This window comes from Phalangium opilio, unplaced genomic scaffold (assembly GCF_054372755.1).
Source record: "Phalangium opilio isolate 3A_F unplaced genomic scaffold, DU_Popi_V2 ptg000098l_1, whole genome shotgun sequence".
In the NCBI taxonomy this organism is placed as follows: Eukaryota; Metazoa; Arthropoda; class Arachnida; order Opiliones; family Phalangiidae; genus Phalangium; species Phalangium opilio.
In genome coordinates, this window is record NW_028324201.1 from 3,024,350 (window position 1) to 3,043,938 (window position 19,589).

Here is a 19,589-nt window from a genome sequence, read left to right on the forward strand (position 1 = left end):
AGTTGTAATGTGATTCAAAAAATTTCATATGTTAGGTACTAATCAAAACGCTTATTTTGAAAATATTACATTTTACTGTGATTGAAAAGTAGAAAACATAGTTTACTAAACGCACTTTAAATGAGATGAAGACAAATATATTGTTATCAAGTAAATATATTACTTCTAAAAAACCCAACCTCAAGACAAAATGTAAGCTTTCTCCTATTGGCATTTTCATTCGTTTTGAAGTTCCCGCCACAATATTTTCCCCCTAAGAACGACATCTAGCGGCGGCAGATCACGACGGCCATTGCCAATATCAGAAAAAAAACCGAGAATCACCTATAGGCCTTTATTAATACAAGTCGGATATGGCTGTACGCTCTTTCGTTCGACTTAGAATTTACATTTGTTCAAAAGAGTACGCCTTTTCGTTCACGTTAGAACATAATTTCATTTTTTCGCTGCGCGCCCTTTTGTTCGAGTTAGATACAACATTTGTTCCAAAGAGTACGCTTTTTCGTTTACATTAGAACATTATTTCGTTTTTTCGCTGTACGCTCTTTCGTTCGACTTAGAATTTACATTTGTTCCAAAGAGTACGCCTTTTCGTTCACGTTAGAACATAATTTCATTTTTTCGCTGCGCGCCCTTTTGTTCGAGTTAGATACTACATTTGTTCCAAAGAGTACGCCTTTTCGTTCACATTAGAACATTATTTCATTTTTTCGCTGCGCGCTCTTTCGTTCGACTTAGAATTTACATTTGTTCCAAAGAGTACACCTTTTCGTTCACGTTAGAACATTGTTTCGAGTTTTCGCTGCACGTCCTTTTGTTCGACTTAGATGCTACATTTGTTCCAAAGAGTACGCCTTTTCGTTCACATTAGAACATTATTTAATTTTTTCGCTGCACGCTCTTTCGTTCAACATAAAATTTACATTTTTTCCAAACAGTACGCTTGTTCGTTCACATTAGACCATTATTTAGTTTTTTCGCTGCACGCTCGGGCGTTCGACTTAGAATGTACATTAGTTCTAGCCAGCCCATACCTTCGATCCCAGTTGAACGTTCTTTCGTTGTACCCAACTCGTTTTCTAGTTCCGATCAGAACGTGCATTTGCTTTCATAAATTTGCTCCGTCAAGTTTTTCTTTCGTCTAAGGGACTGTTCGTAACGTGAACAGAGTGGTAGGGGATTTGAATTAATACAACTAATTGTTGGTGGGGAGTAGAGATGTGAAATTACCGTAATTTTTAAAAAGGGTAATTTACCGGGTAAATTACCGATAAATTACCGATTTAAATTTAGGGAAAACAAAAATTACCGTTCAGTTGGTAAGTTTTGGTAATTAACATTTTCCTGTGCATGCAATGCATTACTTAAAGCCGAGGGGGTAATTACTTGTTTAATCTGGTGTACACTCGCTGAGTAATCCCGAATAAAATTCAGTAATCCAAGATAATTTTAATAATCTCAAGAAAAATCTAGAGTTTCAAAATAATCGAGATCCTTAATACTAAAAATTTAGGTTAATACCGTATTAATCTCCCTTAATACTTGAAAATTGCCGTTAATCCCAAGGAAAACCACAATATTTCGTGAATTCCAGAAAAATTTCGATAAACCTTATTAATCCTAATGAATCTTCGAATTAAATGTTTAATCTTGCCTAATATCAAATTAACCGCCAAGAGATTACTTCGTCATTATTAATCCCACTTTTTGTTGAATAATCCCAATTTTTTTTTTAATATTTCCCCCTCGCTTAAAACAAAGTTTAATTGTGAGCATTATCTGACTGCTTTACGCGTATTTGCGGCTTTTATTACCAAGACGGCAGCCGTGGCCTTTCTAATCTGATTTTTAATTAAAGATTTATTAAAAGACTAATTTCTAGCGCAACTTTCAAATTACTGACTAGCTAATAGCGCCTGATTAGTCATTTAGGAAGTAAACACAGAAATGATTGACCATTGTAAAATGAACATTTAATGAGTAATAAAAATGTTTGGTAATTTACCGCCGTAATTTACCGGTAAATTACCATTGTAAAATTATGGTAAGATATAAAACGGTAATTTACGCGGTATTTGGTAAATTACCGGTAATTTACGGACGGTATATATATATTCTATATATATAGCCAAAGTATGGCATTATGCTTTGAGTTTGAAAATGACGGATTTCAACAATAACAATATTCTTATAATATAGAACTGGTTAATAGACCATTTCAGAAATTACATATAAGGGCAAGGCCGCAATTGGGTATTTTTCTTCGCGCCAAGAAATAACAGCAGATGTAGTGCGAGTTCACTACACGCGGGAGACTAGCCAATTCGCGCTGCCTATAGCGGTGCTTCTTGAAGATAGAGAAAATACCCCATGGCGGTATCGCCCCTGTGTGTTGGTTCCTCGGTATTTATTTTCCGAAATGGTCTATACTATATTCTTATTGAAAAACCGGCTTTCCATTGGAAAATTTTGGGCTTTCTCAGTATCGAATTTTGCTCAGTACATCGCAGGTGTGGATAATAGGTTTTTTGATGGACAAGCAAAACAGGATCTGAGGTCGTCCCAGTATTTTGTAGCGTCCAAGAAAAGGTTACAGAGGACTCTAGAGGAAATTGAAATGACAAATACCAATCGGATAGACCCATTCTCGTATGAATAGGGGGAAAAGAAATATGCGAACTACTTCAGAAACTGTCAGTATGCATAGTCACTCTGCACTCTGCAGAAAGGTTGGAAGTGTGAAAGACCAACGGTTTTCGGTTCAAAAATATTTGCGTCGGTAGCTTCTTATATACAAGAATTAGGTTGGAATATTAGATAAGAACTTTTTATTATTTTTTATACTCGAGAGCTAAGGTAAATCACTTAAGTTTAAGGCGGGGAAAATTTCGACGCGGTGAAAGTTCCGAAATCTACGTTTGCAGTATTCTGAATTTATACATAACAAAGGTATATGATAACGACAATTTATTCAACTTCCTCTTGTTTTTAAGTCGTACGAAAAGGAGCTTTAACGGAGCTGTATATTTTTGTTAAATGTTTAAAATAATTGGTCCGATAAAAAGCTTCATTAAAATTTAAGTTAAAAATATAATATCCCATAGCCTGTGATGTTTTTATAATTTCGTTATTGGAAATGAATTATCCTTAACATTATAGGGCCTCATCCTTTGTAAGGCTCCATCTATCGAGAACATTCTATCTTTGGAATAAGTATTAGCTGCCCTTAATTCCCATCCATTTAAAATCGCCAATGAATCCTCATCACTTTTAAAAGCATCAATAAAAAATCCCCAATGAAAGAAAATCTTCATTTGTGAATAGCCCCTCGACGCGCTGTTTTTGAAGGTGCAAAAAAGGAATACCCGGAACCACTAAATAAACCTTATTCTCAATACCTTTTAAAATTGGCAATGAGTTTTTTAGTGACTAGCCCCTCGACGCGCTACATTCAACGTTCCTAAAATCAATACACGCAACCCCATAGTAACCCTTAAACAATTTCCCTTTAAAAATCACTAATAAAAATCCCTAATGAGTCAAAATTACCATTAATGAATAGCTCCTCTATAACACTGCTAAGATAATTACCCGTAACCTCTAAGTATACCTTAATCCCAATTCCGTTTAAAATCGTCAAGTTTCTAGTGAGTAGCACCTCGATGGTTAACCGTAATCCAGGCGTAACCCCTAATCCTCATAAAATTTCAGACCAATTCAAACTAATACCTCCATCGTTAGATGTACATCAAACGATGTGGCTTAATAGATTTGAGTGAATAGCCCTTGTTGCGATAACGTTGTGGGAATTAATTTGATTTTGTTTGTTTCGAAATTGTTTTTTGTAAAATTGTATTCAAATTGTGTGTTGCTGAACTTGTCCGCTAGAAAAATTGTTAAGCTATAGCGTGCTAGAATAGAGTAGCCTTAAAGGGTTATGTTCCCCTCTTTTACCTTGAGTTCTTCGTGGGTGGTTCATACCTGGCCAGTGCATTGTGAAAGAAAAGAAACTTTCCACTAAGAAAGAGTGTACTAAGGGCGCCACTAAGACGGGGAGGACCGGGGGTGATAACCCAGAAAGGGACAGCAAAAAAGAGTGAAGAAAAAGACAGAGCTACTTTAGAGTTAGAGAGGAATTTGGCGACGTTTTCTTACCTACTTTTAATAAATTCACGTTAAATTTTAAAGAGTTTATATATAGGGAGAGGGCAAACCCATTCTTGCCACGTCATAGGCTTATATCTCTTACCTCGATTCCATCCCCCTAACGGGGGAATTTCAGTATCGCGCCTACAAACGGTCCCCTAAGTAGAGGTATAAAATGACGTCGGATGTTCTTTCCCTCCCTGACAAACGCCCTCTCCCTATTGTCATAAGGTCGAAGCAGAGCTTAGTAAAATAACCCCAGAGAATAGAGATAGTTATTTTAAACGTTTGAGTGAATAGCCACCCGATGCACTACCCCAAGCGGAATAGTCTCAGGCTTAGTTTACAACACAGACCTATGCCCCTGCAAACTCGATTATACATAGATTTCCTCTTATTAACTTCTAACATAGACTTATTAAATAAAAGTTCTCATACTTTACTAAATACTAATTCCACGTTCGTTATTTCCAAGGGAGAGGGAACTTTTGCATTTTACTCTTGAAAATGTGAAATGCATCTGTATTCATTTGTGATTGGTTATATAATGCATGTTTTGGGAAAGTTGCGAAAAAATTTATGAATATTTGTTAACTTGGTTACTATGCTGCCTACTTGGTTATTATTTTTGTTTACTTGGTTATTATTTTTGTTTTCTTGGTTATAATTTTTGGGTTTTCTTGATTAATTAGCCGTTGTTGTTGTTTCCTTCGGATTACGTATGAGCTGTAAAATTATTTAGCAATGTTAAAGGTAGTACAACGAGGGGCTATTCACTAAAAAAGAAACACAAAATGTATTGTAATTATTATTGTAGCGGACTTTGGGGTCATAAGGCCCCGCAGCGGTTGGCTAAGATGTTGGAGTTCGCGTACAAACTTATTTAAAAAAGCCATGGGGTAAAATCCAAGATAAACTATTTTCCATGTTGGCAGTCCAGAGGTTTAAACAGAAGTCACTCGAGATTCCTTCTCATACGTTTATATCAAAGAAGATACACGCGTATATTTTCTTTGTTTATATCTACTAGGGTTTTTTGACCAAAGGGTTAACCTCCGAGGAGAGGAATCTCGTTCTTTCAATATATCAATACAAAAGAGTTTATTTTTAGAAGCGAGAAAAACATCTCGTTCTTTACAATTTCGAATGCAGTAACGAAAGGGTTAAAAACAGGTATTGAAAAGGTCAGGGGTGTGAGTGCAGGTTTCCAGTATAAAGAGATACAAATTTATAGAATGCAATGAACTGTAGAAGTTCGTAAAATGAAGTAGGACAAAAGTAACTTGTTTCATTATTTCCATAAGTATTAATTAACAGCTATTGTAATTATTATTTCCATAAGTAGTAATTAACAGCTATTGTAATTATTATTTCTTGCCTATTCGTGCTTGTAATAGCTTTTCGGTTTATTCATAGGCTTGATATTTGGATATGAAAGCCTACGCGTGTACCATATGCAATATACGAAGGCCCACACCACAAGGGTGGCTCAAGCATCTCAGAATCCGACATGCCCATGTACCTAACACGGTTTTGAAATGTAACCTCGTAAATTCTTGTATTAATGCTTATCACAATTACGACTCCCTGAGAAAACATACCTATCGAAATTATTTTCGTAATGGTAATTTCATCGTCGATGATGGAGAAGTTAATCATAATCTTGTTAATGGTCATCATTTGGAGGTTCCTGATTTCGAAAAAACTGCTCAAGAATGTGTGGAACATGGAAGCGATTCTGATTCTGAGATCGTTGAAGCAATGGTTGAAAAAGATTTACAGAGAAAAGCTGCTCTAATGGTGTTAGAAGCAAGAGAGAAACATAAGCTACCAAACTCAGTTGCTACAGCCATTGCAAATAGCGTATCTGACTTAGTACAAGACTGTGTTAGTTTTTGCTGTAAAATAGCTCGCAAGAGTAATTCAGAAGAAAAAGAGCTTCAAATTTCCAGTGCTTTAAACTCTATCACTAGTATATTGAAAAGCGAGTACAGGCTAAACAAATTTTGCGAGCAAAATTTGAAATTTATCAAACCTGTGACTTACATTCTTGGAACCATTCATACAAAAAAAAATTGTTCACCATACATTATCTTACGTGCCAGTTACTAAAGTATTAAGCAACTTGCTTTCGCACGCTGACATTTGGGCAGAATATACTAGAATTAAGGTACCACTCGGGGATGAGTATCTAGCCGACTATGACGATGGTAGCATTTTCAAACATCACCCAGTGTTTTCAAAAAATCCTAGGTGTTTGAAACTCCATTTTTATGCTGATGAAGTGGAATTAAATAATCCTTTGGGATCCAAAAGAGGCATGCATAAGGTTTTATTGATTTGATTTACGATTGGAAACATGCATCCAGCATTTCGTAGCAAACTTAGTGGTATAAACCTTTCTTTGTGTGTATGGTATCCGTTTGTGAAAAAATACGGTTATTCGGAAGTTCTTAAACCTTTAATTGAAGAGTTAATTATCCTGCAAACTGACGGCTTCTAACTTGGGAGTGAACTCATTCACGATTGCATTGCCACAATTTCGGTGGACAATTTGTCAAGCCACTTCATTGGTGGTTTTAATAAATCATTTTCATCCGGGCGAATTTGCCGACAGTGCATGATTTCCTATGAAGATATCTCTCGTATTTTGACGAAAATCAAATGTTAATTAGAACTAAAGAAGTTCATAATTATCATTTGGACGCTATTAGAGAAAATCCTGAGAACGAAAAACTATATGGCGTATACGGCTGCTCAGCATTTGAACAAATTCCAAATTTTGAAATAACATCATCACTAGCACCTGACGTAATGCACGACTTCCTAGAGGGTGTGGTTCCCTTAGTAATAAAGTTGTTAATAGGTCACTTAATTAGTGACCATATTTTGTCACTTGAAACCTTAAATGACACTATTCAAAACTTTCCTTACGGAGAGCTTCTTATTAAAAATAAGCCTGTGCTTATATCAGCAAATGTGGCAACAGGCAATTCAAAGCTTTCGGGATCAGCTGCTCAAAAGAAGTGTCTATTTTATTTTTTCCCGCTCATGTTTGGGGGATTTGTACCAAATAACGAAAAACATTGGACATTACTTTTAATTTTAAGTGAAATTGCAGAAATTCTCTATGCTCCGGTAGTGAACAAATTTTGGATCCCCTAACTTTATGACTTAACTATCGATTTTTGTAACCTTTTAAAAGACTTACCAAACTCGCGTTTCATACCAAAAGTTCATTATATGTTGCACTATGCAAGGTTAGTACAGGAATACGGTCCCTTGGTCAGGCTTTGGTGCATGAGATTTGAGGCAAAACACCAACATTTCAAGGTTATAGCAGCGCAATGCCATAACATCATTAATATAAGTTCAACCCTCGCTATGAGGCATCAGATGCTTCAGTGTTTTGAACAAAGCGGACCGTTAGGCTTTGAAACACCTCACTCAGAAAAATATCTAAAGTTGAAATACAATCAGCTTCCACTTAGTTTAAAATTGTTTATAAGGGAATCACTTAATCTAGACGTAGACCCAGTAGTTTATAACGTAGCTTCGGAACTCACTAAAAAATCTATAACTTACAAACCAGGGTACGTCTTTCCGATTTATTTGACTGAACATGGAACTCCAGTGTTCCTTAAAATTTATTATATCATTCAAATTGATATCTGGCACATATATGGGAGATTGCTTAAATGCGAAAGTTACCTTAATCATTTCAATTGCTATAGTGTATTAGAACAAGATACTTGGTACTTAATGTCACCTGGTGAACAGATTGACAATACACCATTACATGCATACACACATAATTCGCGACAAGTAGTCATGTTACATCACAGGCTTTGTGGATTTATGTATTAAAAACTTAACTTTCAAGTATCAGAAACAGTTCATATGTATATTTCTATGTATTTAAACTGATATCTCGGTAGAGATCAGCACAGATTTAATTGCCCATTGGTGTTCCTGCTGTTGACAAATTCGAAAATAAATTTTCTCTACTAATATGGATTCCATCCTCGAGTTTCACGTTACCTGCTTGCACTCCAAAAAAATTTTCAAATGCTCCAACGCATTGGATATTGATGGATTTAAAAATAGCTTAGAGCAACAATTTGAAGTTAAAATTAAAACTATTCAAGTATGGTCACAAAAATATAATGATTGGTTGGACTATGAAGATGAAGGATTACCGCAAAATGATTCTAAACTTAAATTAATGACGGAAAGTTCTGAAGATCTCCCCAAAAGGTTAGTGCTATAATTACCCTATCTTTCATTTACACGCGAGCAAGTTTGTCTACATGTATTTTTACTTCATGGTCATGAACGAACAGAAATGCCTCAGCTCAACCTTTGACTGCCACAAATTCGGCTAATGATTGCCAGAGTGATTCCGTGAATATCATTCAACTGCAAGATATTGATGGCAATGATCCCTACCCTAGCTTTGGCCAGAGTAGAGAGCTTCCAGAACCATACAGCACTCCAAGGCTACCACCATTTGTAATGAGACTTATTCAGGAGAAAACCCCCATCGTGTTTAGTCGAGACAACAAATCGCAAATTGTGAAGATTCTATTCGAAGATATCAGCGGATATAATATGTATTGAAAATTTTTAACTTTATTAACGAATGCTTCACTTGCATAATTTTATTTGCCAGGTACCCCAAGCCGACGGAGTTAGAAAGGGTGTGTCTCACCCTTGTAACAAAATTTCCGTTTTTGAAGGATAGACGCCCTACTGGCAAACCTTACGTAAGTTTAAGAATATGTGAATTCTAACTTTAAATAACAGTAATTTATATTTTTATCTACTTTTGCTTTACTTGTGCATTGCTGTTAGGATGATTAAAACAATTTCAAGGCTAATCTCTAGGTTCACTAATAAAACGAGGGTGGACAAATTCATAAATCATAACGATTAATCTTTTATTCCTATAATTTACAGAGTACATGGTACTGCTCCTTGCTTCAAAAATTTAGACATGAGCGTATGAAAATGACAAATTTGCCATCTGTACTAGAAATGAAAGAGAGACATAAACACAATGCTAAAAACCGTCGTTCTTCTCAAACAAATGAATCACCACCAACAAAAACTAATCGAACTTCACTTATGGTATGAAGTTTATGACCTTACTAATTTTTATTTAAATATTTATTTTAATAACTTTTCTAATGCGTGTTTCTCCATGTGAAGTGTCCATTACTTTTTCAATTGAGCGTTCCATAAACTACATGCAGAGAAACCAACACACTGTTGAAAACAAGTATGGTTTATCTCGGAACAAGAGGCTAGGTCCGATGGAGGACAAGTTCAGTACACCCGGAATGTGCATTTAGCGATGTTTTTTAGCGCTGGGATAAAAACCCAACATGGAGGCCATTTCATTTGTGTGTTTGCTTCTCTGGAGTAATTTATGGAATGGTCAATTGTATTTTAAAATTCTAAGATTTTATACTTCATTCTGGATGTTTTGGCCGGTCGAAGAAAGGCTAGTATAAAAAATAATTTAGAATTTGTAATCATATCTTAGATTAAATATGGACTAGCGGAAGATTCGGATAGTGTTGATGCGCATATCTCAGTCATGATGAAAGAAATAAGCAAGTCAAAACTAAATACATCTTTGCTAGAAGAGAAAATGAGTAGAACTGCTGGATTCAGACAATCCTATGCATAGTGTCATCGAAGTGGTGGAAAAATTTTCACTTTTGAAGCCAGTCAATCAGGTGAAATTTAAAAATAGTATAAAAAATATCTACTTTCTGCTATGTGATTATAAGTTCTTAACCACGAACAACACAGTCATAAAGAAAACGCTTCAAATGAAATTTTTTACCTTATATTTCAAAAGCTGCATGCTAACAACACGTGCCAACACAGTTTTAAAAAGCACTTTTGTTTTAGAAGGCGCGTTTTAGGGTTTAAAACTCAAAGAGTGCGAGAAAAAAAACTAGAAACTTCAGCTCCACTTTTACCCCAAACGCACCTATTTCAAAACCCACTTTTAGGCTTAGCATATCAATTTCGAAAATTGACATAAAACTTTTTTTTCCTTGATTGCTTCGTAACTAAACCAATTAAAACTGGTTTCTTTCTATTTTATTCCTATTTTAAAGTTAACATTTGTCTGTTAAATTAAGTGAGTGTTAATAAGGGCAATGAACTTATTGATAATGTTAAAGTTATTTAGTCAATTCGAACAAAGTAAATATCTTAAATTCGTAATATTTTATTAGTCACTATACTAAATTATTATTATCAATTAGCCGTGAAGTTAATTTTAGTTATATAATTATTTTACTTGATAATGGAGCTAAATCGACTTCAAAATCTTCACCCCTCAGCTGAAATCATAGCCACACCACTTTCAGCCCTTAACCAAAAGGATCCTAGAGCTAATTGCTAGAAAGAAGAAAACCGGAGTACAAAAGCACTTGATTAATTTAGAAAAGCAAAAATTGGTTTTATCCGAGGAAAAGTATGAAGGTAATTTTAGTTAATGATTGTTAAATTTTCAGTTTTTTAAGTACAACTCTTTTTAGAACTGGAACTAAAAACTTGCTTTTTCGTTTTACCGGCACTCTTTGGAGAAAAAATGACGCTGTGGGCTGCTCAAACGGTGAGATATAACACAACCGAAGGTTTTCAGATCCATATTTAAGTTTATTAAAATATTGCAGGAAGCTAATGGTAGTACTCCGTCAATGGTATTTTCGGATGAAGATTTTTTGAATACTTGTCCCGAAGTTCAAATAGAGGGTGTTAGATTCGATGTCAGATCTATCATAACTGCAGTTGTCTCTGTATTTTCTGGATACTATGCGTTTCAATTAGTGTATCCAGTTGGTCTAAAGCGAACACTGGAATATTTTCAGAAGTACGTTTTCAAAATAAATCCAGGAAACATAAGCAACGCAGTGGCCACAGTTGCTAATATGTTAGCAGCCTAGAAAATCAATCTTGCATGATCCGTGCGAAGGAATAAATTTTTCAGATTTGACTTTGTTGAGCTCTTTTTAAAAAATTTGGAGACTAAATATTTAAGAATCAATAAATAAACTATGTTCTTAACTGGAACAAAAGTGAGTTATGCGCATCTCTTTTGTAAACTAACCGACGAGCTTACATGAAAATTAAGCGTTCTAAAGTGAAGAAAGCAGAGTGATATAGGGAACAGATAGGCATACTATTGCGAGCAGATCAAGGTGCTAATATCAACAAAATACCCATCTTAATTTCAACAAATGGGAGTTACAAACTCGAACACTTAGGTGTTCTAAACTGAATAAGGGGTGCGAACTCAAACAAATGAACGTTTTGACTTTAACGAACCGGCGAGCTAAACTGAACAAATTGGTAATACAATTTCAACAAATGGGGGTGCCAACTCAAACAAATTGGTAATACAATTTCAACAAACGGTGGTGCTAAACTGAACAAATTGGTAATACAATTTTAACAAATGGGGTGCTAAACTGAACAAATTAGTAATACAATTTTAACAAATGGGGTGCTAAACTGAACAAATTAGAAATACAATTTTAACAAATGGGGTGCTAAACTGAACAAATTAGTAATACAATTTTAACAAATGGGGTGCTAAACTGAACAAATTAGTAATACAATTTCAACAAATGGGGGTGCTAAATCAAACAAATTGGTGATAGAATTTCAAGAAATGTGGCTGCTAAACTGAACAAATTGGTGATGCAATTTCGATAAATGGGGGTGCTAAACTAAACAAATTGGTGATACAATTTCAACAAATGGGGGTGCTGAACTGAACAAATTGGTATTTCAATTTCAACACATGGGGTGCTAAACCGAACAAATTGGCGTTACAATTTCAGCAAATGTGGGTGCTAAACTGAACAAATAGGCGTTACGATTTCAACAAATGGGTTGCTAAAACGAACATTTAGTTGTTTTGACTTCAACAAACCCGGGTGTTAAACTGAATAAATTTACATTACAATTTCAACAAGTAGGGATTCTAAAAGGAACAATTGCATGTTCTAAAAATATAGGAACTGTTGTTCTAAGTCTGACAAATACGCATTCTGAATTGAGCAAACCGTAGTTCAATCGTGAACAAGTCGGCGTTATAACTTGAAGAAAGGGGTGTGGTAAGTCGAACAGATCATTATTCAGAAGTGAATAACGCATCGCTCCAAACCAAACAAAAAAGTGTTCCAACATAAATAAACTATTGTGCTAGCTGGACCATATGAGTGGTCTATCAAGAACAGAGCAGGGTTGTAACTAGAATGAAGGAGAATGTTATTTAGAACGAGTTTATGTTCACTCAAAAACGGTACTGTTCATCGAAGAACGAACGCGTTTTCTAGAGCCAACGAAGTAATTGTTCAGATTACAACATCATTGTTAAATTTTGAACACCAAAAAATCGTTCAATATAGCTCGAAATTTTTTTGTTCTCCCTAGAACAAATTACCGTTCTGTTACAGGGACAAGCTTATAAACGCTCATTCGTTCTGAGAAGAACATTTTTTCCTAACAGTGTATGCCGCGTGTAATCTCGTGTAAAAATGTGTGCAATTTCCAATGAAATCTTTTTGAATTTTTTGTGAATTGAATTTCAATCTGATATCTGGTGTAAAAAAACATATCGAAGGGATTTTGGTGCGAGTTAGTTAGCCTGCCGCGTGTAGTGAACTCGGACTTGGTCTGGCGTTGCGGAGCCTCTTGGCGAGAGGGACGATATCCCAATGGCGGCCTCGCCCCCGTGTGTTGGTGTCTCTGTTTGTAATATTCGTCTATTACTCGAAATTGTATGACCCCCTACTGTCATAGTCCAAAGTCCTATTAGGCTTAGCGAAAGGTAGAAACCATGGATAAAGAATGCGCGTGAGGAAATTTGTTTTCACTCTATCTAGGACGACAGCTTATTCTGTATATACCCTGTTACAACATCGGTTGTCAGCACGCGTAAAGCTAGGTCTCTATGTAACGTAGGTTTGTACGTGCTATCAAGAGACAATAAACTTCAGGATTTAAAATATCCGCGAGTTTTTTAGCTCGAGTGCATGGACCTCTAGGCCTTAGTTTCAAATACGTGTAGGCAATTTCACAGTATTTGAAACTAAGGCCTAGAGGTCCGTGCACTCGAGCTAAAAAAACTCGCGGATATTTTAAATCCTGAAGACCCTGAAGTTTTTCGTCTCTTGTCAGCACTTACAAAGCTAGGTTACATAGACACCTAGCATTGCGCGTGCTGGAAACCGATGTTGTAACAGAGTACATATAGAATATGCTGTCTTTCGAGATAGGGAGTTGCCTATCCTGTAGAGTGAAAATAAATTTCCTCACGCACCTAATTCTTTATCCATGTAGAAACTTTGGTAACGGGAGCGACTTCCGATTTTTCACACTAAATCGGTGGATCACAGCCCATTCCATCACGCTTACGCTGCACGCTCTAAAGAAGCCCGTTTAACAATTTCTTGAAATTTTAATGAAATGTGCAGAGTAAGGATTTTTATTTATGCGCGAAGTTTCAAAAGTTTCTCTTTTATAGTTTCATTGCAAAAAAAATTAAAACGAAAATTAGCCATAATTAAAGGGCTTAGTCTTCAAACGGTTTAAATGTGCACGATAATTTAAAACCCTTTAATATGCCTCTCCCTAAAATTTCAAGAGATTCGAACCTGTGATACCGAAAAAAACACATTTAAACCGTTTGAAGACTAAGCTTGCCCTTTAATTATGGCTAATTATCGTTTTAATTTTTGTAGAAAAAGCTATAGAAGAACTTTTGAAACTTTGCACAAAACTAACAAACCTTATTTTGCATATCTCATTAAAATTTCAAGATATTTGAACTAGTATTTTCAAAATTAGGGCCAAAAAACGGTGTGTTCTTTTCATTAACGGCCATGTGACCCTTTGATTTTTTGGGTTAAAATGTGAGATAAGCGTTTTGAGGCTAATCGAACGCGTGTGCAACCAAAAGCGTGATCGAGTCGGCTGTGGGTGGATAAAGAAAGTGGAAATTTGTTTTCAGGATATAGGATATACAACTCCCTGTCTCTGACGGCAGCTGATTCGATATATACTCTGTTTTAGCTTCGATTGTCAGCACGCGCAAAGCTAGAACTCTATGTAACGTAGCTTTGTAAATTTCGAAAATTTAAATCCTGAAAATCGGCATTTTTTTAGTCTCTTGTGAGCAGGCACAAAGCTATGTTATATAAAGTTCTAGCTTTGCGAATGCTGAGAACCGAAGCTAGAACAGAGTATATATAGAATAATAGTAATAAGTTGCTTATCCTATAGCGTGAAAACAAATTTGCTAACTCGCATTCTTACAAATCGGGCCATTTCTTTAGTAGGCCATTGAAACTTTGGGGTTAAAAACGCGCTTGACGGCACTGCTCTAGATTGTTTGTTAACGTAACTTGCCAGTTTTCCCTATCTCTCAAACTAACTTTTATAATCGATTTGCGGCAGGGAAAAAATACCATAAAATTAGACTTTAAATCGTCCAAATTTGAAAACCTTCCAAGTAACAGCTGTCGAAGAATTATACGAAACCAATTTGGTAGACAATACATCGGATTATGACAAAAACGAAGTAGGATCGAGATTGTTTATCGGTGCCACAACACTTCCGAGTGATTCTTCTGATGATTTGAGTGAAGACGATTTTGCGGAACCTATAGTAGAAACTGAATCGACTCCCACTTGCGAAGAATCTGCTGAAGATGATCCACCGCCGAAGAAAACGAAAATAAGCAAAAAAAGCGCAAAGACTCGTCGAGTAGGATTTTTAAACTTCAACGGAGCCAATAGCGGTGCGGAACCAACTGTTGAAATTGAACCGGCAACCGTTAGTGAAGAATCTGCTGAAGATTATCCAACGCCGAAGCAAACGAAAGTAGACAAAAAGAGCGGAAAGACTAGTCGTGTACGATTGATAAATACCAAGGATTCGGTACCAAAAATAAATACGGACGATTTCGAAAAAGTAATAGAAGAGTCCGATGGATGCCAACCACGATGTAAAAATACCAAATCTAGCAAAAGTAATGCTAGCAAACAAGATTCTTCAAGAAAACCCGAAAAGAAAAAAGTTATAAAACTTCAGAAGGTAGGCGAAAGTTTTGTTTCTCCTTTAGTTCTTAGATTTAATATTGGTTATTTTGAATTTGAATAGAAGAATAACGATCCTGCCAATCCGGAGGACTATCTGCTGGAAAACAATTAGCCGAAAAAAATTTGGAGCAAATTAAAACTTTAGGGCGTGAAGCCACACGAGAGCAACTAGAGCGTTTCTTCTTCGAAGTAGCACCAGGTATACCTGAAGCACTAAATATCCTATGCGGTGTAAGTGCTGAGGAAGATCCAGGTGATAGAGACCCAACGAATGGGGAAAATAATTTCTGCGTCTGTGGAAACTGTGCTCCAATGCCCACAGCTGCTGAGAATGTGTGTTGCAGACAAAGGCCTTGTGCCAGCACCAGAGCTATGTTTGAACTTGTTTGCTTATATAGACCAGTTCTCCACGTGACCATGCGCTTTCGTAAAGAAAGTGCCCAACGACGAGGTTTAAATGCAACAAACCTTAACTTTAGGTACGTAATAGATAGATGCATAAAATGATAAAACGTCTTATGTTCTGCTATATATAGTTTTCACTAAAGTGACTAAATAAATTTCCTTCTCGTTTCTTAGCTTTAATTGATCTTCAGAGTTGCCAGTCATTTGTGAGTTCATTTCGTGTTCGGAATCTGTTGGAACCTCAAACTAAATGGAACAAAACTGTAATTACTTATATAAGCATTTTAGTTGAACTGCACTCTCAAATGACTGGCAATACTTTTTTGAACACTATCAGTAAGTGTTACTAATATGTAATATAATTCAGGTATCACGCCTATCGCAATTATACGCTACTTGACTATGGTAGACTAGGACCATTTATGAGAATTGTGCTGCGTTCTAAGCATTAGAAGAACATTCCCTTCACCAGACGGTATTTGCAAGGGCTATCAAGCTGCTCGAATTGTCGAAGGATATTGAAGTGTTTGAATTAATTTCGAAATAAAATTCAACAATTGATAGTTCCGATTAATAAGCAATAGCTCTTTTTATGTTGTCATGTATATACGAGTCCTATCACTTTGACACTTTGTCAAATTTGGCTTTATTTTGTCTTTTCAAATCGGGATGTATAATTTGCTAAAACCTCGAGTTTTTCGGGAATTTCTAACAAGCTTATGTGCTTGCAAATGTTTCGAGGGTCAGAATCTTCTAGAACTAGAGGATCTGAAACGTTACCCTAATATGAAAAGTGTTAGACTTTTGAATTCAAACTAGTTAATCTTAAGCAATATATTAGTCATACCTCAAAATCACGTTTTGCAATGAAAATTGCTTCCGTTAAACTATCAATATAATTGTAGTCCTTTGCTTCATAAACTTTACCAACACTGTATGATTTGGATTTCTTATTGTAATATACTTTGTATTTTAAGTTTCCTTCGCTATCAAGAGCTTGCTTCCGTCCAACATGTTTGTTATAGTCTATTGCGGCTAATAAAATTCTAGTGCAATAACTATGCCAACTGCAATCATATAAGTAATGACAGAAGTAAATGAACCGAAGTTACCGGAGAGGGCAAAATTTGTATAATGCGTTTTCCATAACGTGGGGGTAGTAAAAATCAAGGTAGCTGTACCTCTACCTGAATCGTCTCGAAATTTAACGCTGGCACCAAAGACCATAGTTACAGCTTAGTTACAAATCCGCGCAATATCGTTAGTATGAATAAATAGTCGTTGTTTCAGAAATAGGTGTCTGCTTCTATCTTAGGAGCCTAGGCCCTAGGCTTACGTTCGATAATGGATGAAAACATATGGGATGATCTTTTGAAATACCTTTCAAATGTTAATCGACCATTTGTGACTTCAAGTCGGGAAAGATTTATTGAAATTCTAAAGTCAGACATTGGACAAAAGTATGTTAAAAGTCTTCTTATCCTACTCGAAAAGTTTTTCAAAGAGTGTGAACCTCTCCCCAAAAGAATCTTCCGAGGGAAAAAGTCGCCATTTTTAAAAACTCTAACTAATTCCCGGAAAATCCGGTTACTCGAACATTGGCCGCTTGGTGGCGTTTTCAAAATTGTTGTGACTCGAAAGAGTAGAGGAACGAGACTATCGTCGGGGTTGAAATATGGGGGTTTGTGAGGAACTTGTGCTTAATGAATAAACAATAGGACTCCGGTAACTTCGGTTCATTTACTTCTGGTAATGAGATACCAAACATGAGTAAAAATTGTTTTTGGGGATTGAACTTTCGTGTATGCATTACGTTTAGAAACGTATGCTAGGATTTGGTTATGAAAGCTCTCTAAGAAGCCAGTGTGTCTATTGTGTAAAGTTTATAGACATTAAATTTTGAAAGAGTATGATGAGCTATTTTTCAACTTACCTGAAGAGACATAGTATGAAAAATTTAGAACGAAGTAAGGGTTGAAAACAATTTCATCCAGCGCTTTATACGCGGCAGAGTTTTCATCAAGCCATGGCTTGGTACGCTCTGCTTCAGGTAAAGGGTGCTCATGAGCGCAGCCAAAAACGGCTCCAAAATCGGTCATCAACTGATGATAGTCTGTGACATGATTTAAGCAGCTTTGAAACGTAGCCTATGGAGGGGAAATAAATATTGAAAAACATGCTTGATACTCATTCATAATATAATTACCAGTAGCAAGTCGTAATCACCATCACATTCTCTACTGCAGAACCACAGGTGGTTTCGAATGTCCGGAGCCCATTCCGCAAGTACGGCACAATTCTTGGCGTGGCAGGCCTACATATTTAGTTGATTACGTTTCATTGAATCATTAAGGTTTTTACCAGCGTGCCATACATCTAATGAAAGTATGGCGTCTTGAAACTGTCTTTCAGGTTTTTTCATTTCTGCTTTGATGCTTGAATGAGCATCGCTAACCACTTCTACAATTTTGACCCCATACTTTTTAGCCTTTTCCATTACTTCCAAGGCAGCTCTTTTAAATCCAATTATTTCCATATTGGAGCTCTTGCCTTTGGCTTCGCGTACATCAACATTGCAAACGGAAATTATCTTCTTAGTTTGACAATCCGCGAAAGTGTAAGTGCAAAGAGTGGCCGAATGACCTGGAGAATCCATTCGGCCATCGCCTGCAATTACTAATTCCTTTCCATTCAGCTCTTGGAAAACTTCAGTTTGCAGACACTGCCAATACTTCTGTACTGCAGGTTCAATAACATGTCTTTGGTATCTAAATACACCAAAAACGTTATAGTAGGAATATTATGATATCCTAATTCATTCATCCCGAGCATCTTTACTACAGTAAAAGATATTTTTGAGCTGCATATACCTGTAAAATGTGTCTTTAGAAATCAACTGGATTTTGCAGAATTTGGCCATTTTCTCATTTCTACTAAATTCATTTCCTGCCAAAAGAATTCCAGAAGCAATTTTTATATTGCCGGCAAAAACGCCATGATATGATTCTTGGCTTTCCCATGATCCCTTATTGAATTATGGTTCGTTAGGACATTTACAATTTCCAATCTTCTATAAGTGCCATACTTACGGAAACGTACCGTAGAAAATAATGATTTTAAAAATGTTTCTTACCTTTTTGTGTTTAATAGTCTGGAGGATAGCTGAAATAATCGTGCACTTTTTCAAGAAAGCATGAAACTTGGTATAAAGTTAGTTTGAAGTATATTAAGTCAATTAAAGATTGGAGGCATTCCGTATCTCTGTTGTGACAGCCGTGGCAAGCCGTCAAAGCGGCCGTGAAATTGTAAACTCACCTAACATCATTTTAGGTAGCACCCCTCGAGATACACAGCCTTCGAGCTATAGAGAAAATGTAGGGGTCGTGTATAAAGCAAAAATCTTTCGGATTCGTAGGAGCTCAGTAAGGAATGAAAAAAATTTTCAATAGAAAATCAAACTACGCGCTACAAAATGAAAAAATTACTTAATTTTTAACTGCTATTATTGAACATTTTAAAATAACAATTTGGCAACATAATTAAAGGCATAATTTCGTATAAGCACAACTCCAAGTATCACCTGTTACTATTATTAATAAAAATATTTAACCATAAATATTATTAGAGTTGTAAACATTTTTTTAATCATTCATGTGTAAATGTGTATGTGTAAATGTGTATGGTTTAAATGTATTCCAATGATTTTCATAGCAGTAAACACAATAGGAAAAAAGTTACTTCCAATAAAATAAACCCTCCTTACACATGAAAGCCAACCGCTCTCTTAGAATTATTGAACATTTTAAAGTAACAGTTTCGCACCATAATTAGTCATAATTTCGCAACATAATTAGAGTCATAATTTCGCAACATAATTAGAGTCATAATTTCGCAACATAATTAGA

General features: G+C 35.8%; 2 protein-coding genes across 2 annotated transcripts; one reads left to right on the top strand and one right to left on the bottom strand.

Moving 5' to 3' along the window:
- The first annotated feature begins 2,486 nt into the window (after positions 1-2,486).
- LOC149634489 (uncharacterized) lies at positions 2,487-9,841 on the top strand. Its single transcript, XM_089851033.1, has 6 exons — positions 2,487-2,949; positions 8,085-8,403; positions 8,490-8,759; positions 8,819-8,912; positions 9,106-9,276; positions 9,695-9,841. The coding sequence occupies exons 2-6, from the start codon at positions 8,159-8,161 to the stop codon at positions 9,839-9,841; spliced, it is 927 nt and encodes a 308-aa protein (XP_089707159.1). The 5' UTR covers positions 2,487-2,949; positions 8,085-8,158.
- Positions 9,842-17,536: 7,695 nt separating this feature from the next.
- LOC149634490 (uncharacterized) lies at positions 17,537-18,710 on the bottom strand. The gene is made up of 5 exons (XM_089851034.1): positions 18,555-18,710; positions 18,003-18,452; positions 17,891-17,924; positions 17,618-17,831; positions 17,537-17,553 (listed from the first exon to the last, which is right to left on the bottom strand). Exons 1-5 carry the CDS (start codon positions 18,602-18,604, stop codon positions 17,537-17,539), a joined length of 765 nt encoding a protein of 254 aa, XP_089707160.1. The 5' UTR covers positions 18,605-18,710.
- Between the last annotated feature and the right edge of the window lie 879 nt (positions 18,711-19,589).

Bases quoted from the DNA above. Each gene is read 5' to 3' on its own strand.
- LOC149634489 (XM_089851033.1), top strand. From the start codon at position 8,159: ATGGATTCCATCCTCGAGTTTCACGTTACCTGCTTGCACTCCAAAAAA. The intron at 8,760-8,818 runs GTATTGAAAATT...TTTATTTGCCAG, and splicing joins GATATCAGCGGATATAATAT to GTACCCCAAGCCGACGGAGT. The intron at 9,277-9,694 runs GTATGAAGTTTA...ATCATATCTTAG, and splicing joins CTAATCGAACTTCACTTATG to ATTAAATATGGACTAGCGGA.
- LOC149634490 (XM_089851034.1), bottom strand. From the start codon at position 18,604: ATGGCCAAATTCTGCAAAATCCAGTTGATTTCTAAAGACACATTTTAC. The intron at 18,453-18,554 runs GTATATGCAGCT...TGGTGTATTTAG, and splicing joins TCTAAAGACACATTTTACAG to ATACCAAAGACATGTTATTG. The intron at 17,832-17,890 runs GTAATTATATTA...TCCCCTCCATAG, and splicing joins GTGATTACGACTTGCTACTG to GCTACGTTTCAAAGCTGCTT.